Source organism: Somniosus microcephalus, chromosome 9, assembly GCF_052327205.1.
Source record: "Somniosus microcephalus isolate GS21.2 chromosome 9, FLI_Smic_1.0, whole genome shotgun sequence".
NCBI classification, from domain to species: Eukaryota; Metazoa; Chordata; class Chondrichthyes; order Squaliformes; family Somniosidae; genus Somniosus; species Somniosus microcephalus.
The window spans coordinates 186,961,541-186,976,152 of NC_140995.1; the positions used below are offsets into that span (position 1 = coordinate 186,961,541).

The 14,612-nt window shown below is 44.1% G+C and overlaps 1 protein-coding gene across 1 annotated transcript in view; it reads left to right on the plus strand.

The window, feature by feature from the left end:
- phip (PHIP subunit of CUL4-Ring ligase complex) overlaps positions 1–13,657 on the plus strand; it is a 291,703-nt gene extending 278,046 nt beyond the window's left edge. The window contains exon 40 of the mRNA XM_085997697.1: positions 9,434–13,657. Within this exon, the coding sequence (XP_085853823.1) occupies positions 9,434–10,098 (665 nt within the window). The 3' untranslated portion in view covers positions 10,099–13,657. The remainder of the gene's footprint in view (positions 1–9,433) is intronic.
- The last annotated feature ends 955 nt before the right edge of the window (positions 13,658–14,612 follow it).

The window sequence follows — 14,612 nt, forward strand, 5'->3', positions numbered from 1 at the left end:
TTAAAGTCACCCATGATGACTGCTGTGCCCTTATTGCACGCTTCTTTAATTTCCCCTTTAATGCCATCCCCAACCTCCGCCTTACTGTTTGGAGGTCTACATACTACTCCCACTAATGTTTTTTTCCCCTTAGTATTTCTCAATTCTACCCATACAGATTCCACATCATCAGAGCTAATATCCTTCATTACAATTGTGTTAATCCCTTCTTTAACCAGTAATGCTACCCCTCCTCCCTTTCCTTTTTGCCTATCTTTCCTGAATATCAAATACTCCTGGATGTTGAGTTCCCAGTCTTGGCCATCCTTGAGCCACGTTTCCGTAATCCCAACCAAATCATATTCGTTTACCTCTATTTGCGCAGCCAATTCATCCACCTTATTACAAATGCTCCTCGCATTGAGATACAAAGCCTTCAGGCTTGTTTTTTTAATGCTCTTAGACCTATTAGAATTATTATTTACTGTGGCCACGTTTGATTTAAACCATTGATTTCTCTGACTGCCACTTTTGTTTTTCTCCTTCCTGTCTTTTGCTTTTATCCTTGTTTCCCTTTCCTCTATCTCCCTGCTCAGGTTCCCAACCCCCTTCCATTTTAGTTTAAACCCTCCCCCACAGCACTAGCAAACACTCCCCCTAGGACATCGGTTCCAGCCCTGCCCAGGTGCAGACCGTCCGGTTTGAACTGGTCCCACCTCCCCCAGAACCGGTTCCAATGTCCCAAGAAATTGAATCCCTCCCCCTGGCACCATTCCTCTAGCCACGTATTCATCTGAAGTATCCTTCTATTTCTACTCTGACTAGCACGTGGCACTGGTAGCAATCCTGAGGTTACTACCTTTGAGGTCCTGTTTTTTAATTTACCTCCTAACTCCCTATATTCCGCTTTTAGGACCTCATCCCGCTTTTTACCTATATCGTTGGTGCCTATATGCACCACGACAACTGGCTGTTCACCCTCCCCATCCAAGATGTTCTGCAGCCGCTCGGAGACATCCTTGACCCTTGCACCAGGGAGGCAACACACCATCCTGGAGTCTCGTTTGCGGCCGCAGAACCACCTATCTATTCCCCTTACAATTGAATCCCCTATTACTGTAGCTCTACCCCTCTTTTTCCTCCCATTCTGTGCAGCAGAGCCACCCCTGGTGCCAGGAAGTTGGCTGCTGCTGCCTTCCTCTGATAAGCCAGCCCCCCCAACAGTACTCAAAGTGGTATATCTGTTGGAGAGAGGGATGGCCACAGGGGACCCCTGCACTACCTGCCTGCGCCTAGTACTCTGCCTGTTGGTCACCCGTTCCCTTTCTTCCTGTCCAACCTCTACCTGTGGTGTGTCCAACTCCCTAAACGTGCCATTTACGATGTCCTGAGCATCGTGAACGCTCCAGTATGCATCCAATCGCTGCTGCAGTGCGGTCTGTCAGTAGCTGCAGCTGGGTGCACTTCCTGCACATGTAGTTGTCAGGGACACAGGAAGTGTCCCTGAGTTCCCACATTTCGCAGGAGGAGCAGATCACAGGGCCGGGCTGTCCTGCCATGACTTACCCTTTAATTAATTGAGTTTAAATTAAATCAATCAATCCCACTAATTACACTACAGTTAAATAGTTTACCAACAGTCCCCGCTACACCAGAGAGACCTTAGAAACTATAAAACAGAGTTAAAGTTTAAAAAAGAGAGAAATACTCACCAACCAACCACTTACCTGCTTCCTGCTGACGTCACACTTCGATTACTTTTTACCTCTGTCCCCTGCTGCTGAATTGGTCGGGCCTCGTTCACTGCCGCCGCTTTTAAGCTCTGCCGCCGCGCTCGATGCTGCTCTCTCCCAGGTCCAGGCTCTGTGGTCGGGCCTCGTTCACTGCCGCCGCTTTTAAGCTCTGCCGCCGCGCTCGATGCTGCTCTCTCCCAGGTCCAGGCTCTGTGGTCGGGCCTCGTTCACTGCCGCCGTGCTCGATGCTGCTCTCTCCCAGGTCCAGGCTCTGTGGTCGGGCCTCGTTCACTGCCGCCGCTTTTAAGATCTGCCGCCGCGCTCGATGCTGCTCTCTCCCAGGTCCAGGCTCTGTGGTCGGGCCTCGTTCACTGCCGCCGCTTTTAAGCTCTGCCGCCACGCTCGATGCTGCTCTCTCCCAGGTCCAGGCTCTGGACTAGCAAAAAATATTTTAAAACAGACAGTAAGAGCTTCTACAGGTATATAAAAAGGAAGAGAATAGCTAAAGTAAATGTTGGTCCCTTAGAGGATAAGACCGGGGAATTAATAATGGGAAACAAGGAAATGGCAGGGACTTTGAACAAATATTTTGTATCGATCTTCACGATAGAAGACACTAAAAGCATCCCAATAATAATTGATAATCAAGGGGCTATAAGGAGGGAGAAACTTAAAACAATCACTATCACTAGAGAAAAAGTACTAGGCAAACTAATGGGGCTAAAGGCTGACAGGTCCCCTGGACCTGATGGCCTGCATCCTCGGGCCTTAAAAGAAGTGGCTGCAAAGATAGTGGATGCATTGGTTATAATCTACCAAAATTCCCTGGATTCTGGAGAGGTCCCAGCGGATTGGAAAACCGCAAATGTAACGCCCCTATTCAAGAAAGGAGGGAGACAGAAAGCAAGAAACTATAGGCCAGTTAGCCTAACATCTGTCATTGGGAAAATGCTGGAATCCATTATTAAGGAAGTAATAGCAGGACATTTAGAAAATCTAATACAATCAAGCAGAGTCAACATGGTTGTATGAAAGGGAAATCGTGTTTGACAAATTTACTAGAGTTCTTTGAAGATGTAACGAGCAGGGTGGATAAAGGGGAACCAGTAGATGTGGTGTATTTGGATTTCCAGAAGGCATTCGATAAAGTGCCACATAAAAGGTTACTGCAAAAGATAAGAGCTCACGGTGTTTAGGGTAGTATATTAGCATGGATAGAGGATTGGCTAACAGAAAACAGAGAGTCAGGATAAATGGGTCATTTTCAAGTTGGCAAACTGTAACTAGTGGGGTGCCACAGGGATCAGTGCTGGAGCCTCAACTATTTACAATGTATATTAATGACTTGGATGAAGGGACCGAGTGTACTGTAGTCAAATTTGCTGATGATACAAAGATAGGTGGGAAAGCAAGTTGTGAGGAGGACATAAAGGGGTCAATTTTCTGGCCGCCGTCGGGCGGCTTTTCATGCGGCCGGGGGCTGAAAATCAGCAAAAAAGCGGGTCGGGACCCCCCCCCCGCCGCCGCCTGATTCCCCGCCCCGTCTGACTTTCGGACCGCCGTTTCCCCGCGCCCCGCTTCAGTCCCGGCCGCCGCTGGCGGGACTGGTCGTCGGAGCACTAATAAGCAATTACCAGCTTGTTGAGGTAGTTTCTCCGGCGCCGTTGCAACTTTGGGGCTTTCCCCACATCCAACCCACCTGCGGGAAACCCCGCTGCTGAGAGCTGGCGTGAAGCTTGCCGGCTTGCTTGCTGTCAGCTGCAGGTCAATGGAGAAGCTGTGATTTAAAGGGACAGCACTTGTATGTTGAAGGACCTTGTTGTTGCAGGTTTGGGGCTACTTCTTCAAGGCTTAGGCACAGCTGTGGAAGGTTGCAGCCTCACACACTTCTCCAATGCGATCTCCTGGGAAGCCCCTCTCGCCACCCTCACTCAGCGCTTCCTCAGTGGAGGCATCTACGAGAAGCATGGGACGCCTTTTTTTCCTTCCCTTCTTGCCATTAGAGGATCTCCAGCAGCAGAGGCGGCAGCAGCAGAACCAGGAACAGCAGGATCAGCAACAGGAGCACCAGGCTGCTGCTCACTCACCTGAAGCTGCACAGGCCAGAAGTGGCCAGCGCTTGGAAGTGGCTTGAGAGCACCCTGCTGTGCTTTAGGGGGCCATGGGGACCCGTTTCTGCACTGGCAGTCCTACTCAGAAGGACTTCCATGAAGATCTGGTTTCTCTGTTCAACAGATGGCCAACGCGCCTCACGAGATGTCATTCTCTTATGAGCACTCACCATGTTTTCCGTACCCTGGCGAGTTATCTCCTCCATGGAGGTTGCCAACCTTTCCATGGTGATGCGTTCATGCGCCAATGACTCCACAAAGGCTCTGCTCATGGTCGCTATGGACTCCTCCATTCGCTCCACACTCGCAGCGACCCTGGAGACAAAACCTGCCAGAGACTCCTGCATCTGTGCATGGAGATCCATCACCTCTTCTCTTGCGGATGGACCCAGGGGCAGAGGGTCGACATGCAGCGTAGCTGAGCTGAGCTGGCAGAGTCCTGCGCCCTCCGACGAGGACTCTCCACTGCTGTCCCTGTCTCCAGAATCTGCTGAGGCTCACTTGTGAACTGTGAAACACCAGGTGACAATACTACTCTATGTCCCGAAGGTCCCCCTGAGGTGTGAGTGTCTGCGCTGGTGCTGGGTGCGCTTACTTCTGCTGACGCTGTGCCCTCAGAGGTTGGAGCTTCCTCTGAGGAGTCTGGCTGCACAGCCTCTTCCTCCTCCACAGTGAGGATGGGGGCTCTGGATGGTACTGTGGGGGAGTAAAGGAAGGAGTTAGAGATGTAATGCCAAGGTTCTTCTGGTGACTCCCAGCGATTTGGCATCTGCTGACACCTGCATCCATGCAGCATTGGTCTCAGTGGGAGGCCTCTTCCTCCCTAACCTAGGGAAGAGGACCTCCCTGTGATAACCCCATCCAGTAATGCCTGCAGTGAAGCCTCATCGAATTTGAAGGCAGTTCGGGGTCTGGCACTGGCCACAGCTGCTGCAGGCTCCTCTGCCATCCTGTATGGTTCGTTTGGAAGCCTTCAGAGGATGCAGTGCTTGCTATGGACCTTGAAAGCACCACAAATGATGACATCATACTGTGGGGATTTCTGACTCGAATTGGACAATTAGCAAAGTTTCCCACATGCTGGGAATTAATTGGCCAATTGAGGGAAAATTGCATGGAGCTGGCTGACACTTTTTTTTATGTGTGTCAGAAACCCCACATTCGGGGAAACCCGACCATTTTCCACACACGCCGAAAATCGGGGCCAAAGAGTCTGCAAAGGGATATAGATAGATTAAGTGAGTGGGCAAAAATTTGGCAGATGGAGTATAATGTGGGAAAACGTGAGGTTATCCACTTTGGTAGGAAGAATAAAAAAGCAAATTATTATTTAAATGGAGAGAGACTACAAAAAGCTGCAGTACAGAGGGATCTGGGGGTCATCGTATATGAAACACAAAATTTAGCATGCAGGTACAGCAAGTAATTAGGAAGGCAAATGGAATGTTGGCCTTCATTGCAAGGGAGATGGAGTATAAAAGTAGGGAAGTCTTGCTGTACAGGGCACTGGTGAGACCACATCTGCAGTACTGCATGCAGTTTTGGTCTCCTTATTTAAGGGATATACTTGCATTGGAGGCAGTTCAGAGAAGATTCACTAGGTTGATTCCTGAGATGAAGGGGCTGTCTTATGAAGAAAGGTTGGGCCTATATTCTCTGGAGTTTAGAAGAATAAGATGTGATCTTATTGAAATATATAAGATTCTGAAGGGGATTTACATGGTTGATGCTGAGAGGTTGTTTCCCCTGGCTGGAGTGTCTAGAACTAGGGAGTATCGTCTCAGGATAAGGGGTAGGCCATTTAAGACCGAGATGAGGAGGATTTTCTTCTGAGGGTTGTGAATCTTTGGAACTCTCTGCCCCAGAGGGCTGTGGACGCTGAGTCTTTGAGTATATTCAAGGCTGAGATAGATAGATTTTTGGACTCTAGGGAAATCAAGCGATATGGAGATCAGGTGGGAAAGTGGAGTTGAGGTTGATGATCAGCCATGATCTTATTGAATGGCGGAGCAGGCTCGAGGGGCCAAATGGCCTACTCCTGCACCTATTTCTTATGTTCTTCTAAGGATTTTAAATGTAATGCATTGGAATACAGGGTCCTAGCGTAGGTCAAGAAGTAGAGAGGTGATAAACAAGTAAGACTCAGGCCGGAATTTTGCCGGCGCTCAGAGGGCGGGTTTGGAGGCGGATCCGCTTTCAAAATAGCAAAGATCGACAGCGGGTAGGAAACCCGCTGTCAACCCGCCTCCACGCGAGTCTCCCAGGTGTCGGGTCTGTCAGCAGAAACTGACCTGACACCAAGCAGCGGGGGAGACAATTGAGCTCGTTAAATGGCTTGTTAAGAGCAAATTTAATGGTATTTTGAGGTTTCCTTCCAATTTTACATGCTCCCCCACGGGTTACCCGCTGCTCGGGGAACACGCCAGCGCACCCTGTCGTGAGTTGAGTCTGCTCTGATGTACCTGATAAGCTGACAGCTGCAGAAGTGGTGTAAAGGATGCCATGTTGCAGATGGTCAGTTTCAGAGCGCAGAAACTGTTGGTTACTGCATTTGAAAGACATATAGAGATTTCTTTAGCTTGCAAGTGTTTAGAGGTGACTGTATTTCCAATGCCACCTCATTGGAACAACATCTCTCACCATTGACCGATTGCTTCTGTCATCTCGCCTGCACCTGCCATCTATTGCAGCAACATCGGTGCCCTTGGAAAAATCAGCCCTTGGTCCTCTGAATCCTTCCACGATCAGCCCCAACACGAACATCACCAGGCACACCAACATCACCAACCGTCTCCACCATCACCTGATGCTACACAGGGCATCAGCCCCTGACAACATTGCTGTCCGGGAGGCCAGCAATAGCATCACCATGGCCAGATTTACTTCACTTGACACTGTAAACTCTGGCTGCCACATGATATGCCAGGTTGACACCATCCCACACCAGCACCGTAAAGCATCCCTTTAATGTCCAAGCCATTCCATGCACACTCATCACTATAGAGGGAGGGGGCGGGGGCGGGGGGGGTTATAGAAAAATAGAAGATAGGAGCAGGAGTAGGCCATTCGGCCCCTCGAGCCTGCTCTGCCATTCAATGCGATCATGGCTGATCATCCAAATTCAGTACCCTGTCCCTGCTTTCTCCCCATACCCCTTGATCCCTTTAGCCTTAAGAAATATATCCAACTCCTTCTTGAATATATTTAATGAATTGGCCTCTACTGCCTTCTGTGGTAGAGAATTCCACAGGTTCACCACTCTCTGGGTGAAGAAATTCTTCCTCATTTCTGTCCTAAATGGCTTACCCCTTATCCTTAGACTGTGACCCCTGGTTCTGGACTCCCCGACCATCGGCAACATCCTTCCTGCATCTAGTCTGTCCAGTCCTGTCAGAATTTTATAAGTTTCAATGAGATCCCCTCTCATTCTTCTAAACTCCAGTGAGTATAGGCTCAATTGACCCAATCTCTCCTCATACGTCATTCCTGCCATCCCAGGTATCAGCCTGGTGAATCTTCGCTGAACTCCTTCCATGGCAAGAACATCCTTCCTCAGATAAGGCGACCAATGCATTCAATACTCGAGATGTGGTCTCACCAAGGCCCTGTACAACTGTAGCAAGACATCCTTGTTCCTGTACTCAAACCCTATTGCTACGAAGGCCAACATACCATTTGCCTTCTTAACCGCCGGTTGCACCTGCATGCTTACCTTCAGCGACTGGTGCACAAGGACACCCAGGTCTCATTGCACTTCCCCTTCTCCCAATCTATTGCCATTCAGATAATAATCTGCCTTCCTGTTTTTGCCACCAAAGTGGATAACCTCACATTTATCCATGTTATATTGCATCTGCCATGCTTCTGCCCAATCACCCAACCTGTCCAAATTATCCTGGAGTTTCTCGGCATTCTCCTCACAGCACACACGCCCATGTCTCAACATTCACTGGAACTCAGTAAGACATTTCTCAAAGTGCACACAGTTCTGTCCAATAAGGGGCAGTGTTGAAAATATAGATTTCACTGTATGACAACACATTACCAGAAGCTTCACATGGACATTGGCTAAACCTCTCAAGTGCCTACCCTTGTGTGTTGTTGGTTGGTATGCTTGCAGTAGGATAAGGGTGAGTGTGAGGGGTGGCTAGTGAGATGGGGAAGTGATAATGTAGATAGAGAGGGATGGGTGGAGGTGCAAGATAAGTTGGTGTGAGTAAGGATGTGCAGGAGAAGGGTATGGAAGGCAGAGTGATGGGGATGTGATGAGTGGCACAGCAGGGTGAGTTTGAGTGTGGCTTTGCAGTAACGTTTCGTGATCTACTGTGATCATTGAAAGGTTTGCACCACTGCAACCAGGGACCCCTGACGACATCCCTGCTTTTGCCCTCCTATGCAATGTGCAACAAGGCTGCGTTGGTATCCTGGAGAGGTCTCTTCCGCCCTTGGAAGGGAAGAGAACCTCCCTGCGTGCTGTGACTCCCTCCATAAGCATATGGATATGGAGGGAGTCATTGTAGAGCCTGGGTGCAAGTGCCCACCTTTGTGCAGTGCTTGTCAGTGTTTGCAGCCCCTCAGTGCTGTTAAACACTGACAGAACAACTGTCAAACTCAAATGTGGCCATGGTCCCTTTTAAGGAAACCGGCTGATGATGTGTCATCAAATGATGTCATCAGACCCGCTTCCTGTTAATTGGTCGGGAAGCCCACAGGGCAGGCTTAACAATGCCAATCAAGGGGAAATCCCTTTGACAGACTGGCTGCAGCTGGGAGCGGGACCGGAACTCGGAAACCAGCTCTCCCGACACCGCTGAGAAAATCACGGCCTCAGTGTGGGATTGGATGTGCGGGTTAGGTTGATTGGCCATGATAAAAATTGGCCCTTAGTGTTAGGGGGGGATTAAATACGTGGGGTTACGGGGATAGGGCTTGTGTGGGATGGCTGTCGGTGTAGGGACCGGGTGCTAGGGTTTGGATGATCAGCCATGATCTCGTTGAATGGCGGAGCAGGCTCGAAGGGCCTACTCCTGCTCCTATCTTCTATGTTTCTATGGATATGAATGGTTGAGTTTTGGTAAAGTTGGAATTTATGAAGATAGAACATGGGAGCCAACACGAAGGACAGACTAATTGAGTCTATAATACCACCTAGCATTTATATAGTGCCATTAATGTACAAAATATCGCAAGGTGATTCACAATGGAGATTGATAGGGGAATGAATGCCAAGCCTTGGAGGGAGAGATTAGGAGGGGTGACTGATGGGTTTTGAGTAGATTTCTAAAAGCTGGACAGAGAGTCCCAGAGCCAGAATGGTTTAGGGTAAGAGTTGCCAAATTAGAATCACAATAGCTTAGTAATTTTAATTCAAATAAAGGACTGACTGAGATAGTAAAATTAAGAGATAATATCCAGCCATGCCTAAATATGCAAGGATGTGCGAACGTGTGCCTTTGACCCAAAACTTGAACTTGTGCATCATTAACTAAAAAAAAGTCAAAAAAATTAAGAATGTCATTCAATTTAATTATTCAGAGTAATACATTGTACATTTTATATTACCTGTATGTATGTACTTTTTTACATATTTATTTTCCATTTAATGTATAGCTATCATCAAAGCTGAATCTTCAGCACTGAAGAGCCCACAAATAAATGGACACAGTGCATGTATCTCTGAATCTGTGGTCAAGAGAGGTCCTGGTAGGAAACCGGAGGAGGTAAAAAGTCTTAAAGGACCTGGTAAGAAAAGAGGTAGGAAAAGTAAAAAAGAGCTACTTAGTATTGGACGTGAGATTGAAATGAAGAAAGCAGAAGTAAAAAAAGACTTATCGAATGAGAATGGTGAAGAAGCTACCTCAGAAAGCAGCTCTTTTTTAGAGAGCAACACGCAAAGAGAATCTTTGCAGAAGAAGCCAACAAGAGGCAGGAAACCCAAAGGAAAGAGTCTACAAGCTAAATCCAAATTGACAGTTGCTGCTAAACGTAAGATGCAGACGAGGAGCAACAGTAGGAAGCATGAAGAGCCTGTGGAGCCCATTGAGCCTGTAGAGCCTGTGGAAGAGGACGAAAGGACTGAGGAGGCCATGGGTTCTAAATCTGTCATGAAAACAAGGAATCAAGGTAGACGGACAACATGCTACAACGAGGAGGATTCGGAGGAGGAGCAAAGGCAGCTGCTGTTTGAAGATTCCACTTTAACTTTTGGAACATCTAGTAGGGGCAGACTGCGGAAACTGACTGAAAAAGCAAAGGCCAACTTGATTGGTTGGTAAACATCTGTAGTATTTTGTCTACTCAATGAGGCTTCTTGTTTAGACAAGAACAGGTAAGGGATTGTTGCACTTGAGGTCACTGCATTCTCACTTGCAGACTGGTTGAAGATGTGATTTAGTTTGGTTTAATGAGAAGGCAAAATGAGCAAGGACTGATCTAGTAACCATTTAATCTCTAGAGAGTTTAAGATCTTGTTTTGTATTCACTAGTTACTGCCTAGTACATTATATCAATGCACAAATTTTCGATGTTTGCCAGCATTAATTCATGTTAGAATATTGGTGTTCTGATGTACATTTTCACCTTCTACTTCCATCTTATGTCCTCTGAAGAACTGCAGATTCTGGCTTTGTTTTGGTGGTGGGGCAAACTTGCAGACTAGAGGGTTGGGATCAGTTAGTATTTGCACTTGTCAATCATTAATTGTCACAGATTTGGCAACTGGTTGCTACTAAATTCGGCAAGTTCTTTTCATTTAAAAAAAAATGCCTTTTAAACTTCTGATTTTAATTTTTTAATGTGTGGAGATATTTTAAGAATTCCATTCTGTTTTTAATCCATTACTTGAATCTGCCAAGCATTTATGAAAGTCATCTAAAATAATAAAATCAAATACATTCAAAATGTGATTTTTATGTTTCAGTATCCCTGCAATCGCATGTAATGTTTAGGTGAAATGTTTGCTGCCCCCAAAACTCTGCATTGATAAGTCATTTAATTTCAGAAATGTATGTTGGTCAGTATTTTTTAAATTTTTTAGTTATTCCTTAAATTTCTTGGAGTTAGTATTATTTACCTTCTATACAAAATTTAACACATCTATGTTGTGCTGCCTTGCATTTTTTAAGGAAAAGGTTGGAACAGTGTTGTTGTTTATGATTGGATTGGTTTGTACATCCACACATGCGCTCCCACCCTTCAATGAACATATTTAGGTTGAAGTCTGTAAGCTTAATGCTAAGTGGGTAAGGATGTCAAAAGCTGACTTTTACTCATATTTTGAATCCCAAAAATATATGCCATCAAAGCCTGTCAAAGAATTTTCTATTTACATGCCTTGCTTTTCCAGTTTCTGATCATTTCATACACTCATTACCAATCGGCAAATGTTTAGCAAGTTTTTGCACTACCGGTTACGTGTAACTATCTGCTCATTACTACTATGCAGGTACAATTGTGTATTTGTCATGAAAAATACACTTAGATAGTTATTTTGTCAGACATTTCAGGTTGTTTCCACCCGCAACCGCCCCACCGCCCCCGCCCCCCCCCCCCCCCAAGTTAACAATCAAGTCCTTGCTCATTTGTCAGTCATAATGTACTGCAGAGAACCCACAGTTGACTTCAAGTGCATTTGGGCACCTGCAATTCAAGCTTTCCAAAGAATTGCACAAATGGCCTGTCATGTTCCCACAATTGTGAAGCAATTGTAAGCTGCTTCTCCCATATATTGAATGTAGAGGCAAACGAGAAAGAAAAAAGACTGCACTGCACTGGAACTGAGTGGTTGTCTCTTGCTTACCTTACACAATCAGGAAAAAAGCTGTTGGCGAAGTTGAAAAGGAGACTGGTTTTAGTTCTGTTTTTTCACACACACCCACAAAAAAATATTGTATATTGTAAGTAGAAAAAAATATTTTAAGATATAGTACAGGGATGGGGTTGAGATGTGCCATCTATTCAAATGGCTTTATAGCACACTCGCATATAAACGCTGTCCATCTTTATAAAGGGTTTATGAGAACATGCCCAACTCCTTTATTGGTTGGGAAAGGTTATGAGATTTTAGAATTTACTAAGCATGTGAATCGTGCCGAAATTTCCAGACTTGTTTAGTTTGTGAGAATTTCCCCCACCCCTTCAACAGTACAGGATTTCATGGGAACTTACTTGGCACTGGTACGCAATTAACAAATGTCATGGTTTAAAGGTCCCGTTGTATATGAATATTAGCTCAATTATGCTTACTGGGCTTTTTAGGGAGAAACATGGTTTAAAATTCATTCCATGCAGCAATCTGTTCTGGAGCTTGCACCCTATTTTCTGATTTTAAAGAAAAGTTAGCTTTTTTGTAATCAGTAATTAAGTGGTCAAATGACTTTTTATTGGATGTTTGCAAATAGTACATTACTACATAGTGTCGTTTTTGTGCACTTTCTGCCTATGTCTATTATGCTACATTAAGTCAGTATCTTCCCTTCAAAAGGAATAGCATTTGGTGATTGTGCCTTGAATATCAATTTTTTTCTTGTTAATGGTTAGGGCTGGGACAAAGATTGTTACACTCCGGAGGTTTTCTATCTTTTGACACCACCTACTTATTATATGTATATAACAGAAGTAAAACCGTGTTTTTAACATGAGAGTACAGATAATCACTTTTGAAAGTGACGAGATGCCATGCACTGCATGCAGTAAATGTATACATGATTGCAGATCATTTCTCTTCCAAACTGCCAAATGTAAACAGTACACTCTGAAACAGAATATTTCTTTAAGATACTTAGCATTTTGTCCCAGTTCTGATTTCCCTTTGGCAACTTAAGGGTAATGTTTGATTTGACTGTAATCTTCTCACTGAGGTGCGCTTGTTTTCATTTGCAATTCATTTTTCTGAAGTAATGTGACAGCTTTTATTTCTTGGTTTACCATTTTGATTTGATTGGATTTTTAAAACAATTAGTTGTTTTATAAAAATTTGTTTTTAACTAAGATTGTCACCCTCTTATGAGTTTTTTTTTTGTATTAACTGTTGGTAAGAAAAGCAAACAACTTTCCAAATTCATCACTTACAAATACTACAGATATTTAGAGGAGGATCATACTCATTAAGATGCCAGTGTGCTATATCCAGTCAAGTTTGAGACTGTTGCTACGGTATGTACCCATGCATCATTCTGTCTTTTGTTTAAATATCTGCTTCTGTTAAGATTTTTTTTAATAGCCAGTGAACCAAGAAATAATTGTCATTTTCTGTACAAGTTAAATGTGACCTTGTTTCATTCTTACTGGTCCTTAACAGTAATGCTCCCACAAACTGAATTAAAGTGTCTCTTTCCCTTTTGTAATTCTTTGTCAAACATTGTGTAAATATAATAATGGACACTTGTGAGTGAGTTTTGAGGCCATATCCTATTTAAGGGATTCTGATCAGAATTAAATCTGAACAGTTCATGAATGTCATCAGAACTCCGAGATTAGGTTAACCTTTTAATTCACTCACTGATATGTTTGTCATATAACATATACTGTGTTTGGAATTTTAGTTGAAGTTATTGCTGTTTTGTGAAAATTTGTGGGTTTGTGGATGTTTTAAGAGCATTTTGGAACATCAGTGCATAACTAAAATGGTATTCATTTTAGGTGTTTATTCCCTTGACACCATTACTATGGGTTTATCAAAAATAATTTGCAGTGGAATACAGGGAAACTCCATACACAGTATATATTATATACTTCTGTTATACTGTTCATATCTGCAGAACAGCATTTTGCCATTTCCCTTAGGATCCTTATTCTGATCCTATTTTTAAAATAAAACTTAATTCAAGAAAATTATTTCATGAGAGGTTGATCTTTGTCTTTATTAAGTTTGAGCATTCATGATTTATTTGTATTTGAACATGCAGCCAAAGTATGCAAGCTCCTCCTCCGCCCTTGGAGAAAAGAAAAGAGGGAAAAAAAACAATGTATTAAGTTCCTTAACGTGTTAATTTATATATTTTGGTTACATAGCTGAAGTAAAAGTAAAGAAAATGTATGTAAATATTGCACAGAACACGTACTTTTATGAAAACTGTAAAATACTGATTGTTATTTATGCTGGCATTCCCCTCTATTTGCAATTACAGTACCATTTCGGTATCTATTCTACAAGTTAGGCCTCTATACAAGGAGGCACAAACATTTGCCTAAAGTGTATGACTTGTATTCTGGGTTTAACAATGGCTAAAAGGCAGTCTTTGCAACCGAAACTGACCTTCATCTCCCCCCCACCCCCCCCCCCCCTTGAAATTATTGAAAATTCCAGAGCATGTTTTGTAGTATAGAACAATGTCATATACACCCTATATCTTTACTGTTCATTTTTTTTATATAAATGGGAGTCGAATTTTAAAAAGTACAATTATAACTGTACTCGTATATTTTATACTTCACACATTTGAATTTTGTAGATTAAAGTTTATATGTTTTAAGAACTCGGACTCTTAAAACTAGTTTGCCAACATCTTTTTTTGATGCTATTAACTAAGATAACAAATAAAAATGGTTCCTGATTAGTTTTTTTCTCAATTTGTTCAATATCTAGTGGTGCCTGTTTTTAATACATGACATGCGATTCTCCTGCAATTTTTAACCATCTGGTCATAAATTTATCTCCTGTTTGAAAACTTATGTCATTTTGGCCTAAAGTGACACCATAAGGTGCAGGAGTGCTCCGAACAGCCCCACATTAAAACCACGCAGGCCTCTGCTGGCCACCATTTCTCATGACCTTGACCCTGATCATCAT